This window comes from Nannobrachium achirus, assembly GCF_963921795.1.
Source record: "Nannobrachium achirus genome assembly, chromosome: 8".
Taxonomy (NCBI): Eukaryota; Metazoa; Chordata; class Actinopteri; order Myctophiformes; family Myctophidae; genus Nannobrachium; species Nannobrachium achirus.
This window is the reverse complement of record NC_137817.1, coordinates 38235980-38250512: the sequence shown is the minus strand read 5'-3', so window position 1 is coordinate 38250512 and position 14533 is coordinate 38235980. Positions and strand designations below refer to the sequence as shown.

The 14533-nt window shown below is 43.5% G+C and overlaps 1 protein-coding gene across 15 annotated transcripts in view; it reads left to right on the top strand.

Annotated features, from left to right (window-relative positions):
• LOC308289316 (RNA-binding protein Musashi homolog 2) overlaps positions 1 to 14533 on the top strand; it is a 421115-nt gene that overhangs the window by 330354 nt on the left and 76228 nt on the right. For 8 of the 15 annotated variants that reach the window (XM_080730979.1, XM_080730989.1, XM_080730983.1 and 5 more), the window contains exon 9: positions 8138 to 8264. In XM_080730979.1, the coding sequence (XP_080587105.1) occupies positions 8138 to 8264 (127 nt within the window). The remainder of the gene's footprint in view (positions 1 to 8137; positions 8265 to 14533) is intronic. The other 7 variants (XM_080730980.1, XM_080730981.1, XM_080730990.1 and 4 more) reach the window with 1 other exon arrangement.

Genomic DNA, 14533 nt, shown 5'->3' with positions numbered 1-14533 from the left:
GTTTGAGAAACACTGCGGTAAATGACAGGAGACGGACATACGGTTGCAGTTACAACTAGACAATGTGTTCCTCCGCCATGGTCAGGTAGGTTATTGTTGACCCTCAATGTTTGGAATTATCATTCTAGAGGCGAGTGGATTCTGTAGAAGTTGACGGATTCAGAGGTGGAAAAAGTACTCACATTTTGTACTTAAGTAAAGGTATCAATACTGCACTGTAGATGTAGCTCCATTACAAGTAAATGTCCAGAATTCAAAATGCACTTGAGTAAAAGTACGAAAGTATTGGCATCCAAATATACTTAAAGTGGGTTATTGTTTGTTTTATAATATTATAATTTACACCTGCAAAGTAACTAATAACTAAAGTGTTCAAATAAATTTAGGGGAGTAAAAGTACACTATTTGGATCCCAGATGTAGTGGAGTAGAAGTAAAAGTATTGGAAATTGGAAATACTACAAATACAGTACCTCAAAAGTGTACTTAAGTACAGTACTTAAGTAAATGTACTTAGTTACTTTACATCACCGGATGGATTACTGTTGATGAAGTTACTGCACAAAGATTCAAACTTTAGATGCCAATCGTAGGCAATCATTACGACAAATGGGACAGATCTGCTTTGATCACATGACTAGTGATAATGTGTACCGATTTGCGTAATGTTTGGGCGAAATCTGTGGAAGTAAGCCAAAAATTTGTTTAAAAAATAATAAAATAAAAACGGCCTGCTGGTGGCGCTATAACTGAAAGATTTGGTCATTTCTTTCTGTGCTGCTCTGGCCTCCAGGGAGCGTGCGTTCACAGTTTCACCCCGATCCAGGGACGTGCTGGGCATTGGGAAAAGCGGGACAACTCCCGAACGGCCGGTTCATTCCCGGCCGGTCCAGGCCGGGAATGAAAATGTCGGCCTTCGTTCCATTTTGGGGGCTGGGCGGCCAACAAAGTAAATCGTCACTGTCGGGCAGAAACCTTGTATCTCCAAGTTTCCAATTTATACATTTTTACAAGGCTGTTGCACAAAAGTAGTGAAAACAGACGATCTACAAGCACACAACGCCTCGCGGTGCGAGGCGTTGTGTGCTTAGATTGGCTGTTTTGACTAGTTTAAATCATTTTTAAAATGATAAATACAAAACAAACGGTTTTGGACATACAAGGTTTCCACCCGTCAACGCAAAAATGAGGGCCTCGCAAACTCTTTTTCCTGGGCTGAATCAGGGGCCCAGCACGTCCCTGCCCCGATCGGCCCAACGATGCCGAAGATTAGCCTCGGCTTCGGCCTGGCGGTGACATTTATTCAAAATGTATTAATACCACCCATAGCACGAAAAAAAAAAAATAGGTACAGTTGAATCAATCCCCAAGAGAGAATACAGTCTAGTCTCTCTTGGGGACTGATCCAACTGCCCTACATTTCTGTTCTCATGCACAGTAAAAATCCTTTTTTGCACTCTTTGTGTTGAATTAACACTGAGGATTTTACTGTATGCTCATCATTCACATGTTGACCGACTCAGTAATAGCTTTTCATTGTTTTTGCCGGGGTGTTGTACACAAACTCCCCAGGCTCCGCTCTGCTAGTCACAACACACTGACTATGCCTGCTGGCTTTTAATAATGTGCCCCCACGTTGGTCACAATGAGTCTTCACACGTCCTCGCAGATGGAGAATTATGTTCAGTCGCGCTGCTTGAGAAATTTTCTAAATTAGATAAACATCACATTTCCCATTAGAGGCAGGCTAACCTGCTAGCAGAGTATTATTCACTACTGCAGTTTTTGGTTTGATAGCTGCAGTACCAGCACCACTGTACTTACAGTTTACAGTTTAGGCATTTAGCAGACGCATTTAATCCAAAGTGACTTACAAAAAGGCAGATAATACATCACTATAATAAACAAGATAACATGTCAGAATATCAACAACAATATAGCATATGCATATGAATATCAATCTAAAAAACAATATTAGCATTAAAGAAAAGGATCCTAAAAAAACTAAAAAAAACTAAAAAATAAATGCTAACTAGCTTCATATATGGTCATTGAGTGTTTCATTAGTGCTAAGGGTTTTAACTTTAGGTGGAGTCTGAAAAGGTGAGTCTTCAGTCCACGGCGAAAGGTAGCAAGTGAGTCCGTTGTTCTAAGAGCGACAGGGAGTTTATTCCACAGCTTGGGGGCCAGTAGGGCAAACTGTCTCGGACGAGTGGATTTTTTACTTACTTTACTTACTGTATATTCTCTATATTCTGCCCGCAGCCCGCACCAACTTCCTTTCTCTAAATTAGGAAGTGACTCTACACGAAAATGCCTTTTATATATAAATCTGTGTATACAAAACATACATTTCCACACAAATCTGTTTGTTACATCAACATTGTTCATGTGAATATGTTTGTTTATGCTTATTTATTGAAATGGCAAAAACGCTAAAATTAGCACTCTCTGGGTCTCTGGCGAGAGGGTTGACCTGACTGTCCCCGGCTACTGCAGCGCTCCTAGACCGGGCAGTGTTGAGAGACAGACTGGCTCTCCCTGACTTTGTGTTAGCAATGGCAATCACACACTGTCTATGTCCCTGGCTGAGGAACCATTTTCTCAGAGGACACGGATAGGCTTTGTTACGGGGCAAGGGGAAAAGACAGTAGAGAATTAGCACAAGCAAAAACAGTGACGATGTTGTGCTACACTGTGTGTGTGTGTGTGTGTGTGTGTGTGTGTGTGTGTGTGTGTGTGTGTGTGTGTGTGTGTGTGTGTGTGTGTGTGTGTGTGTGTGTGTGTGTGTGTGTGTACTGTAAGTAAATGTATTTAGTTACTTTACAAGACTGCCAGCACCACATCGTTCAACTACTGACACAGTTACTTTAGTGGCGTCAGTTCAGCAAAAGCTAAGGTATGGCAACATGACTGCAAGACACCAGTCATGTTGCCATACCTTAGCAACAGGCATGATGAATTTAATTTAAGAAGTACATTTATTTTTTTCCCCTGTAGCCAAAGTATGGCAGCTGCCATACCCTGCCATACCCAATTGACACCTCTGAGTTACCTTACTGTGTGCATACATGTATCGTGTATCTTTTTAGAAGTACGTTGTGAGCATCCAGGGGCTGAGCAGTTGAAAGGTCAATAAGGGGTGGCAGGCTGAACGTGTGTCTGTCTTCCTGACTGACTACTGCAGACTGTCTGCTGTGTTCCAGTATGTCTTTCGGCCCCCCATGGACTGGTCCCGCAGTAATTGCTCCTGCAGGGGTCTGCCACGTGCCATGGACCCATCCAGGCACTCTGTGGCCTCTGGGCCAGCACTGCCAATCTAAAGCCCTCCCACTGACACCCCACCCTCTCACATATGGATGCGTGACTGCCTAACTGTTTGCCTATCTGTCCTACAGTAGGTCTTGTCCCACACCTAGACCTCTCCACCCCCACAATCAGTGGTTGACACTTAGGTCATGCCCACCAAAGGTCATGCCCACTTGCCCGAAAAGTTAATCAAATCGTTCATGATAGGTAACATTTGAATTACTGTTGAATTACCGTTCAATTTAACACTCATTTTGTTTTACTTTCTAGTGCTGTGCAATTAAATCTAAATTGTTATCCAAATACCTACATAGCTACTGTATGATTGAATATATATTGGTTCACACCTATTTTATATTTTTAGCAAAAGTGAAAACAGCACTTTATAGGTAAACAGTGCTCTTATTTTACATTCCACAAACCAGAAGACAGAGCGCACTGGCCACGTTCAGGTGTTTATACAGATATCTCGTGTTGTGTTTGTAGACGGTTGCGTCCCCGCTTAAACAAGCACTGCCCGGTCTGGGCAACCTGAAAGTAAACTTCACCTGCCCCAAAGATTTATTTACCTGCCTGGGGCAGGTGGGCAAGCCTTAGTGTCAATGCCTGCACATACAGTCTCTTTAGTTCAGTGGTGTAAAGTAACTATGTACATTTACTTAAGTACTGTACTTAAAGCTATACTGTGTAAGATGCACAACTAGTGGTCAGCAAACCGCGGTCGCGTCCGCGTCTTTCGCCAGGCCTGTCAACTCTCCTGGATTTCCCAGGAGTCTCCTGGATTTTGAACCCCTCTCCTGGGAGTCTCCTGGATTGGCAAATCTCCTGGATTTCTCCTGGATTTTGTATCAAACTCCCAAAATTCACCAGAACACAGGAAATTACATCTACTATGTTAAAATTTTTCTGGGGGAGGACCCCCAGACCCCCCGCTTTAGGGGTGGGGGCAATGCATGCAAAAAAGATCATACAGATATTCACTTAAGTAATGACTTAAAGATGAGAAATCATTATTAAAGATGTCCTTTTGCTTCAGTCATCAAATCTGTACAACAACATTTGGCATTTTAAGGCTGAAATTGTACCCATGCTAGTAAAGTAAGCCTGATAAATGTATCAAACATGCACAAAATTCAACAGAACACAGGAAAAAATATCTATTAATACGTTTTGGGGAGAGGACCCCCCAGACCCCGGTTGGGGAGTTCCGCGCGCCCCCCAAAAATAAATCTCCTGGATTCTGACAGTCCAATGTTGACAACCCTGGTCTTTCGCCCGTTTTTCGTACCTTCACACCCCCGCGTCTGCCTCCACAACGCCGAGAGCTATCTTTAGAGGGGTCCCTGGTTCCTGTGCGTTCAGGCATTCCGGAGAAACGGGCTACTTCACCCTGCCTGGTAGGCGAGATTACCTTTTGAGTAAAGAGACACACGGGCGACTACAAATATGGCCGCCATAGCGACCCCACTTCAAGATGCGCTGTGATTGGCCGGCAGTGTATAACCCTCGCTGTGATTGGCCGGTAGTGTGATGACGCAATTTTTCCGCGAAAACCGGTCCCCGGTAGGGATCATAGAAAACATATAAAGAGAAGGCTTTAGAAGCTGAAAATAACGGAGTGGGGGTTCTAAAACTTTAGCGATTTAACAGTTAGGACAATTTTAAGATTTGTTTTATAAAAAAAGTTACATGGTATAACTTTAAGTACAGTTCTGAGGTATTTGTACTTTACTTGAGTATTTCCAGTTTTCAGTACTTTTACTTCTACTCCACTACATGTCAAATCCAAATATTGTACTTTTACTCCACTACATTTATTTGAAAACGTTAGTTACTAGTTACTTTCTAGATATAAATGATAATATTAAAAAACATACACTAACCACTTTAGCCCTATTTTATACCTAGGCTGTTTGAAAATAGCCGATCTGTAGATCTGCTATATTTTCAAACATTTTGTACTTTTACTTTTGGTACTTGAAGTACATTTTGATAACAACACTTTCATACTTTACTCAAGTACATTCTGAATTCTGGTCATTTTACTTGTAACGGGAGTATTTCTACATTGCAGCATTGATACTTTTACTTAAGTAAAAAATATGTGAGTACTTTTTTCCACCAATGCTTTAGTTTCTATCTTGGTTGATGACTATATGTTCATGTTGTAATGAGGAGAGCCAGTCAGCCAGTCAACCAGCGAGCCCCTTCACCTGTGAGGCTGAGGGACCCTCCTTGATGTTTCCATTAAGCTCTGATTTCCCCCGTCTGGTAGTTAGTAAAGTAACATCATGGGACAGGCTGTTTAGGCATCTTAAAATGGCCCTTTTGTTGATGATGCCACCCCCCATCACGGACAGTGGCCACATCTGCACCCATTAGCGTTCGGGCACAGGATCTCGCTGGGTGCCCCTGGAGCGCACACACACCCACAGCCACGTTCCCCTCGCCCACCCGATGGGTCATTTCCAGCAATGGCTACTGTGTTTAATTAAAGAGGAGAATTGAAGGGTAAAGTGGCCTTTGCCACACTGTGTTTCCCCCCCTCTGGCATATTGATCGAGGCGTAATGATGATATTGGCAGAGCCGTTGAAACAAAGGCTCTCTGACCTTACGCAAATGGCCTTGGCACACTCCATAGGACAAAATGAGGATTTTTGATTCGCTGCCTGATAAGAGCCGTGTCAGTCACGCATGGGGCGTTCAAAGGCGGAGGCAGAGGTCGGCCGTGCGTGTGTGCATGTGTGCGAGTAGCTGCACGCGTGCATGAGATTGATCGAGAACTGGACAACTGTGAGGCGTGTGATTGTTATGTGATATATATACATGGCTGGTGTTTGTGTGAATTGAAGGTATATCACCCTGTGTGTGTGTATACGTGTGTGTGTGTGTGTGTGTGTGTGTGTGTGTGTGTGTGTGTGTGTGTGTGTGTGTGTGTGTGTGTGTGTGTGTGTGTGTGTGTGTGTGTGTGTGTGTGTGTGTGAGAGGTGTGTGTGTGTGTGTGTGTGTGTGTGTGTGTGTGTGTGTGTGTGTGTGTGTGTGTGTGTGTGTGTGTGTGTGTGTGTGTGAGAGGTGTGTGTGTGTGTGTGTGTGTGTGTGTGTGTGTGTGTGTGTGTGTGTGTGTGTGTGTGTGTGTGTGTGTGTGTGTGTGTGTGTGTGTGTGAGAGAGAGAGAGAGAGAAAGAGAGAGAGAGAGAGAGAGAGAGAGAGAGAGAGATCCTGCCTTTGCAGGGGGGCTAATAGTGCCCCCGGGCAGGGTGGTCTCGGCTGGGTGATAAGAAGCAGGCGAGAGACAAGACGAAGAGAGATATGAGAACATTTGGCAAACTTTGCCCGAAGACAGAACCCCCCCCCCACCAACATCCCTTGTTCGCTTCAACAAACATACACAGACATAAAGGCAACAAGCCACACACACACACACACACACACACACACACACACACACACACACACACACACACACACACACGTGCGCTCGCGTGCGCGCAGCGATTTCAGCAATGGAGGGATTGGGAGGGAATGAAGCAACATTGTGCTTTGCCAGTTTGACATTTCTCTATATCACATTCCTGCCTTTCTTTTCTGAATGCAGTGAAATGATAGGAAAACCTGTCCAGTGCCACAAGCTGTCCTGTTCTGCCCAGATGCATAATTAACCACGTGAACCTTAGTGTCCCTTTTCTAGGCAGCCAGACTGATCACCAAATTTCATGAAGTTTGGGCATTGATTGTCACATTGAATTATTTCCACCAAGTTCCGTGAAAGCATGCCCATCTATTCTCAATTGTGACCTTGACTTAGTTGTAACTCTTTCAACCCAAAACATAATCATTTGTTTTGGGCCGTCTCCTAACCTTATTCCCTCTGAGTTACATGAAAATATGCCCTTCCACTCTAAACATATCTTGTTACCAAGCAAAGAAACAAGAGAAAAAGCTTTATAGGCCAATGTTTCAGCCTATGAAGGCTATGGGACTTTTTTCATGTTGCTTTATCCTGAGTCTGCACCTTGTATAGACCACGGTGTGCATTGCTCTCTCTTTTTTTCTGTCCTCAAGTCCTAGCAATAGTCATATTTCCATTAAGCACTTTTTTGCACGTTTTCAAATATTGCATAAAAAACATGAATTGTAAATAGGTTTAGTTGAAATTACTCAAATATCGGTACAAGTTATTATATGAGTTATAAACATTTTGTCAGTAAAGTAATAATGTGATAAACTGCGGCAGCAGGACCTCATCAAAATGAAGAACAGTGGTGAATTATGTTTGTCACTACAGTACCTGAAATCACGGCTTATTCGGTAGCATGTCGTTGCGTTGGTTCGAACTCCCTTTGGTCCGACCACCTAAACCTAACCTTAACCCTAACCCTAACCTCAGTAAAACTATGCCTAAACCTAACCTTAACCCTAACCCTAACCTCAGTAAAACTATGCCTAAACCTAACCTTAACCCTAACCCTAACCTCAGTAAAACTAACGCTGGTGAACGCTAACCTGGTGAATTTTAACCTGTTCGGGCCAATGGCAGTTCAAACCATGGGGCAGTCCCCGGCTTATTCGTTATTTTCTTTTCCTTAAAAAAATTATAATGGTTCAAACATTTGCTTAAAATTCATTGGACTCTTGATGGAAACATAGTTTACTCATTGCCTGCCACTGGACACATTTAGAAAGTTTGGTGTTTTGACGCTGGAAGGCGCTGTTCGCTGGCCTAGCGATCACCAATTAGGGGTTGCCTGGACGTCACCTGACACGTCGAGGACGTAACCTGGAACAAAAAACGCTTCTGTTAACATTGATTTGTGATCTGTGTTCCACAGGTAGAATGCAAGAAGGCCCAACCTAAGGAAGTGATGTTTCCCCCGGGGACGCGAGGCCGGGCCAGGGGCCTACCCTACACCATGGATGCCTTCATGCTGGGCATGGGCATGCTGAGTGAGTACCACTGTGAGTGAGGGAGTGTTTGTGTGATTATTAAAGGGATAGTTCACCCCCAAAATGACTTTTTTCTATTGATTACTCACCCCATGGAGACTTGAATTCATGGATATTATTTTGTTTTTGTTGCATTCCAAAGCCAATACTTTGAGGAGACTCTTTGTGTCGCCATAGGGAACAAATCAGGCTCTTTGTGTCTCTATAGGGCAGTGGTTCTCAACCTTTGGGTCGGGACCCCCAGAGGGGTCCCCAAATTATTTTAGGGGGTCCCCAGATGTTTAGCTAAATGTTAACATTGTTTTCTCACTCAAAAATCAACAGACCAACATACAGTAAGTGTATACATGGTATCTGCAAGTGACAATTTAATGATTTTAATGACGTGTTCGTTTCAGTTTTAGTACTTCTGGTCTAACATATTGGTCAAATTGCCAGATATTAGTGTATGAAATTGTGAAAATAGCAGATCTACATGCTCACAACGCCTTGCGTTGCGAGGCGTTGTGAGCATGTAAATCGGCTATTTTCACAATGGAACAGATCAAGTCAAACTAAATGTAATGCCAACTCCTACAATTCCAAGTGTTTGTGAAGGGTTTGGGTCCCAAGTTCAAATATGATTATTTTGGGGGTCCACTGCTATAGGGAACCACTGCTGGTCATCAAATTATTGGCTTAGGAATGGGACAAAAACTAAAGAATATCCATGGGGTCAGTAATCGATAGAAGTTTTTTGGGAGTACAGCTTATAGAAATGTGTTTATCTGAAAATAATGATAAGAGAAATCCAGATTTACTCTCTTTCTCAGCTGAAAATACATCTTTGTATCATGTGATGGACCACATGATAACGTGGTGCGCGTCAGTCAATGGAACAAGCTAGGGTTCAAGACTAACACAGTCCTGTTCTCCTGGGTTCGATAAAATATGTATTTGGGATGAACAGAAATCTTCCCCGGAATGAAGAGGTCTTTTTATTCATTTTTTGTATCCCTATACTTGGAATATGTCAACTGAGTCACCTGTCAACTATCGATGCACATATCAGTCAGTGTCACTGCCAAACCGTGTGCGTCTTCTGAGTGCTTGCTGCACTGGCATCCTTTCTGTTTGTGAGACCAGGAAACAGCAACTGGTGAAAGATGCATTGTAGTTGATATAAGCATATTAAAACATATCTTTCTGTGTTCATTGGTGTAATTTCTTACACCAATGTTTTTCTTGTGAAGTACATTTGGTTGTTATTCGCTGTTCCTGCTTTGAGACACATCTACTGGAAACCATACACTGCCTGTATCGCCTAACTTCCCTTCACTGGCAATGTGAGCGTGGGGCAGAGAAAACTCAACCAAATCCCTTGATTGACTGGTGATATAAACATAATTGACACAAGCAATTAACAATCAGACTTTGCGTATTACGGAGACATTTGAATGACAGAAATCTGACAGTGGAGATGATGTACAGTACAACTTATAATCATATGCCAGGCTACTTTAATGGCTGTATGTAGACATTTTCACTGCATACAATGCTATTATTGTCATAGGACAATCGTCCTTAAACACTTAAACCCTACATCCTATTTTCCTCCAGATCAAACCTCGTCAACGAAAATAGAAGCTCACAGCGCATCTCGGTGCGTCGTGAGCTTCGGATCTGGTAATTTTTCCAAATGTTCTCCCTTTTATAACACAGTAGGGATTAGTGTTAGGCTGGGGTTCAAGTGGTTAATCAGACCGAGACTTGAACAGCTAGTCTCTCTGTTGTTTTAGAACAAGAATAGTAATCAAAATGTAACAAAAGATGTTTTGTCTAGAGTAATCTCTAGCCAGACTCCTATCTCAGACCTCATTGTGTATGTGAATAGGTGGAGGACTGAACTGAAGGTGAGGAAAAATCTCCCTTTTGTGCATGGAGAGAGCGGGGATCTCAGTGGATGGCCGCAGTGACAATGAGGGAGGGAGACTTTGTGCTGCAATTCCATTATGGTTCTCCCCACAAAACTCAGGGAAATGTGTAACAAAAAACACCATGTTGAATTTCACTCACCTAAACTTTATGTCCACAATCCGTCACTTGTCTATTTTCACCGCACTGACTGACTGCACACGGTACATCTACTACAGTATACACGGCCAAACAGTTAGACTTGGTAAAAGCATGTGTCCCAAAATATCCATTTGTAACGCTTCACTTCCTGGACGTCTTTGTTTGACATCTTTTTCCATGGACGCTTTGACTATATCACTATCCAGGGACAGACCTACATTTTGTCAAAGAGTGTTTTTCTTAAATCATGATAAAATGGGCAGTACAATAGAAAGGTGGGTTTCATACTCCACTTCAACAAGTTCACAATGGCCACATAGTCAATCATTGATCTAATTCTGTTCCAGTATACCGTCCTGTTTCAACATGAAGCGACAAATATTCCCAAGCTAAACTGTGCACACGGAAGATCGCTGGCTCTTAGATAGATCATACACAACATTTCACATTCATACACAGGAAGTATGAATGAATGAATGAATGAAACTTTATTTGTATAGCACCCTTCTTACAAAAATGCAGCTCAGAGTGCTTCACACAACAAGATATAAAAACAAAACAGCAATAATGACAATACAGCAAGACAAAGGTAAATAAAGTAATAACAGGAAGTCACAAAAATCACTTTTTAGGTTTCCAGCCTAATATGCACTGGGTCACATATTAGATACAGTATGCCAGTCCAATGGTCGTTACCAGAAACAGAGTGAAACCTAAACAGCCCCGTCCCCCATAACGGCGACTCCATTTGGTTGTTATCTGAAAGCCTCACTGCCATAGAATAAATCTTACTTCCCTAACCTGAAGGCAGTCACTGACACCGTTTCATCATCGGGCTGGGTCCACAGCTGCAGGGGAGGGGCAGAGGTGGTGCTAACTGACACTGACTAACTGAGTCTGTAACACTGACAATACCTTCTGCCAGCCTCCCTGGACATCCATTCCAAACTCCCCTACTCTATGTAAGGTGGAAGTCCATTCTGACTCCCCTATACTGTAATGGTGGAGGTCCATTCTGACGCCCCTACTGTATGAAACATGGAGGTCCATTCTGACGCCCCTACTGTATGAAACATGGAGGTCCATTCTGACGCCCCTACGGTATGGAACATGGAAGTCCATTCTGACGCCCCTACTGTATGAAACATGGAAGTCCATTCTGACGCCTAGGGTTGGGTATCGTTTGGATTAGTTTTGGAGTCTAAACGAGACCATACCTCTACGCCTGAGACACGATGGAGACCAAACACTTCAAATGAATGCCACGCTGTCTTTATGTTCCAACAAACCAGACATGGAACCTTTCCTAGCGCCAATTAACTTTCCACATGTATTGCACTTTCCCCATTTCATTGGGTTCTCTGCTATAAGAAGCCACACTTCAGAACGCTTTCCACGGTCCATATCTGTATGCCTGCCTGGCTGTACTCACAACGTTAGCATCTAACCCTGCCTTGTGGGTGTGTGTGTGTGTAGGAATACAAGTTAAATAGTCGCTTAAGTTAGACAGGTCCTGACAGATAGTCAAATACGTCTTGGGAAATATTCTGTATATGTAATGTAATCATCAAGCACATTTTCCCCCTTTTTTCTAGCGTGTCTATATTGCAAAAACTGATTTTCAAGAAAGTAAAGAAATCCTTGTTTGTAGCATAATATTAGTCTTATTTTTAGTCTTCTCAGTTCTCATTTGAAGGAATGTGTTGCTAGTTTTAAGCAAGAAGAAAATGCTTACCCCATTGGCAGATTAATTTGCTTGATATGAGACAATTTAGGCTAGATTCTTTTTTCTTTTTTCTTTCTTAATTAGATCAGGGCAGTGTATATTTTTGGGGGTACCCAGGAACCACCATTTCCTCATCGGTTCCTGCTTGGTACTGAAATTTGGTACCCATGCCTTCTGACTCCCCTACTGTATGAGCGTTGGCAGCAGCACACTGACACTGGCAGTCCAGAGAACTGTGTTTATATGAATGAATTCCACTCAGATAAAGCAAGCTGCCAAACGGTCATTAGGGAGTACATAAGGGACTGTTGGGATGGGGAGCTTTACACCAGAGCAGCTCTGCAATGGGCCCTAGTCTGCTGAAGCACTCCACATAAGTGGAAGAGGACTTTCACAGATTGATGCCACCATCACCCACACGCACACAGGCATGCACATGCAAAGAGCAGCACCCACGAACCACATAACCCCCTGTGGAGAAACACGCACTCACAGAGAGATTGCCCCCCCCAACCCTGCATTAGTGACAAGAGATAATTAACAGAGAGATTGATCGTCTGCCAAAAACAACTGGAGCAAATAAATCGTTTGATGCCGGGTGCCCAATCCCAAATGCTGTTAACTAATGGGGGCTCGGGGATAGGTCGGCCACACCTTCAATTTGGCTCCACGAAGCATTATTCCTCACATGGTGGAGCCAGAGAGTTGGCTGGTGTGAAATATGCACTGATATTCATGCACGGAATATCACTGCTGCCCTCTTTGTCTCAGGGCCATCACCCTTGTCTTACACACATGCAATTCTATACACGCGCGCGCACACACACACACACACACACACACACACACACACACACACACACACACACACACACACACACACACATACACACACACACTCTCACACACTTCCAGCAGAACATTGCAGAGCTAAATGAGGGGGAAACTGAAGCTATATTAAATTATGAATATGTGATTTCATCTGGCCTGCTCTGTGAATGGAGAATAATTGGATGTGGACATCACAGAGTCTCATGTGGTGAGGAGAGGACTTCGTCGTATTCTATTCTATTCAGTGGTCCAACTTTTTCTCTGAGAAGTAATACTTCTTATATTAAGGAGTGTAGCTTAAAGGACAAGCACCGTGGACATTGTTGAAGGTTAGCGCCTAGTAGCACTTTCGGGAAGTTCCAGGGTTCCAACTACTGTTGTCAGGTGCAGAAAGAAAGTTGGAGGAAAGTTTGAGAGCGAGGAAGAGGGCAGAGAGAGAGAGAGAGAGAGAGAGAGAGAGAGAGAGAGAGAGAGAGAGAGAGAGAGAGAGAGAGACTTAAGAAGTGTGAGAGGAGGGCCGATATGAACCGTTGCGCTCCCTTGCGCGCGACGCCCCCTTATCTAAATGAAATTCAAAAAGCGGGGCAGCGAAACATTCCTGTTTGCCAATTTGCATGAAAACTCCAACACCGCTCATTACTTAGGGAACAGTAATTCCTTACATGCCGAAAACTCATTAAAGGGCCTCTCTGGCGTTCCTTTTTGTTTACGGCGGCTAATCGAGCCATTTATCTTTATTGTGTTAGAGAGAGTCGCATGTATGTTTGCTTGAAATTAATACGCGCTTAAGCCCCTCGCAGCCACACGCGGCTCCAGCAGATGGATAATTGATTTTAAAGTGAATGTGAACTGTTGAGCCATAAAATAGGTACATTAGCATGCATATTAATACACAGCGTCTAGAGAGGGTCGGGTAGAAGCAAACCATCGGGGGCAGATACAACGACAGGTTTTATTTATCGAGGAGACGGGCGAAGTCGACAGGGGAGGCTGTCGGGGAACATGGGCGCCTAATCGCTACTTCTGCCGCGTTGATTCAACACAAGCGCGTGCGCACACAGCCACACACACACACACACACACACACACACACACACACACACACACACACACACACACACACACACACACACACACACACACACACACACACACACACACACACACACACACACACACAGAAACACACACACACACACACACACACACACACACACACAGCACAGCCCTGGGTTCTTATTACCCTTGGCCTTGTGTGTAGGACCTTGTCTGACTGGTACTTTATGAAGCCTCCCTCCCCTCAGACAAAGTGAAGAAGTCATTTTCTCACCTGGTAACGGCAGGGGAGTACAAACAAGAGCAACTCACATAAGCAAAATTCTAATGCTCTCAGACTGCACCCCCCCACTTTCTCTCACATTCTATCTAGCACTCCCTTTCTTTCTTTCTTTCTTTCTTTCTTTCTTTCTTTCTTTCTTTCTTTCTTTCTCTCTTTCTTTCTTTCTTTCTTTCTTTCTTTCTTTCTCTCCCTCTCCCTCTCCCTCTCCCTCTCCCTCTCCCTCTCCCTCTCCCTCTCTCTCAACGTACACAATGCACATACACAGTACTTCAAGTAAAGCCACAGCTGTGGCGACATGTGTCTTACACCCTTCTCTCACGTCGGTCCCAA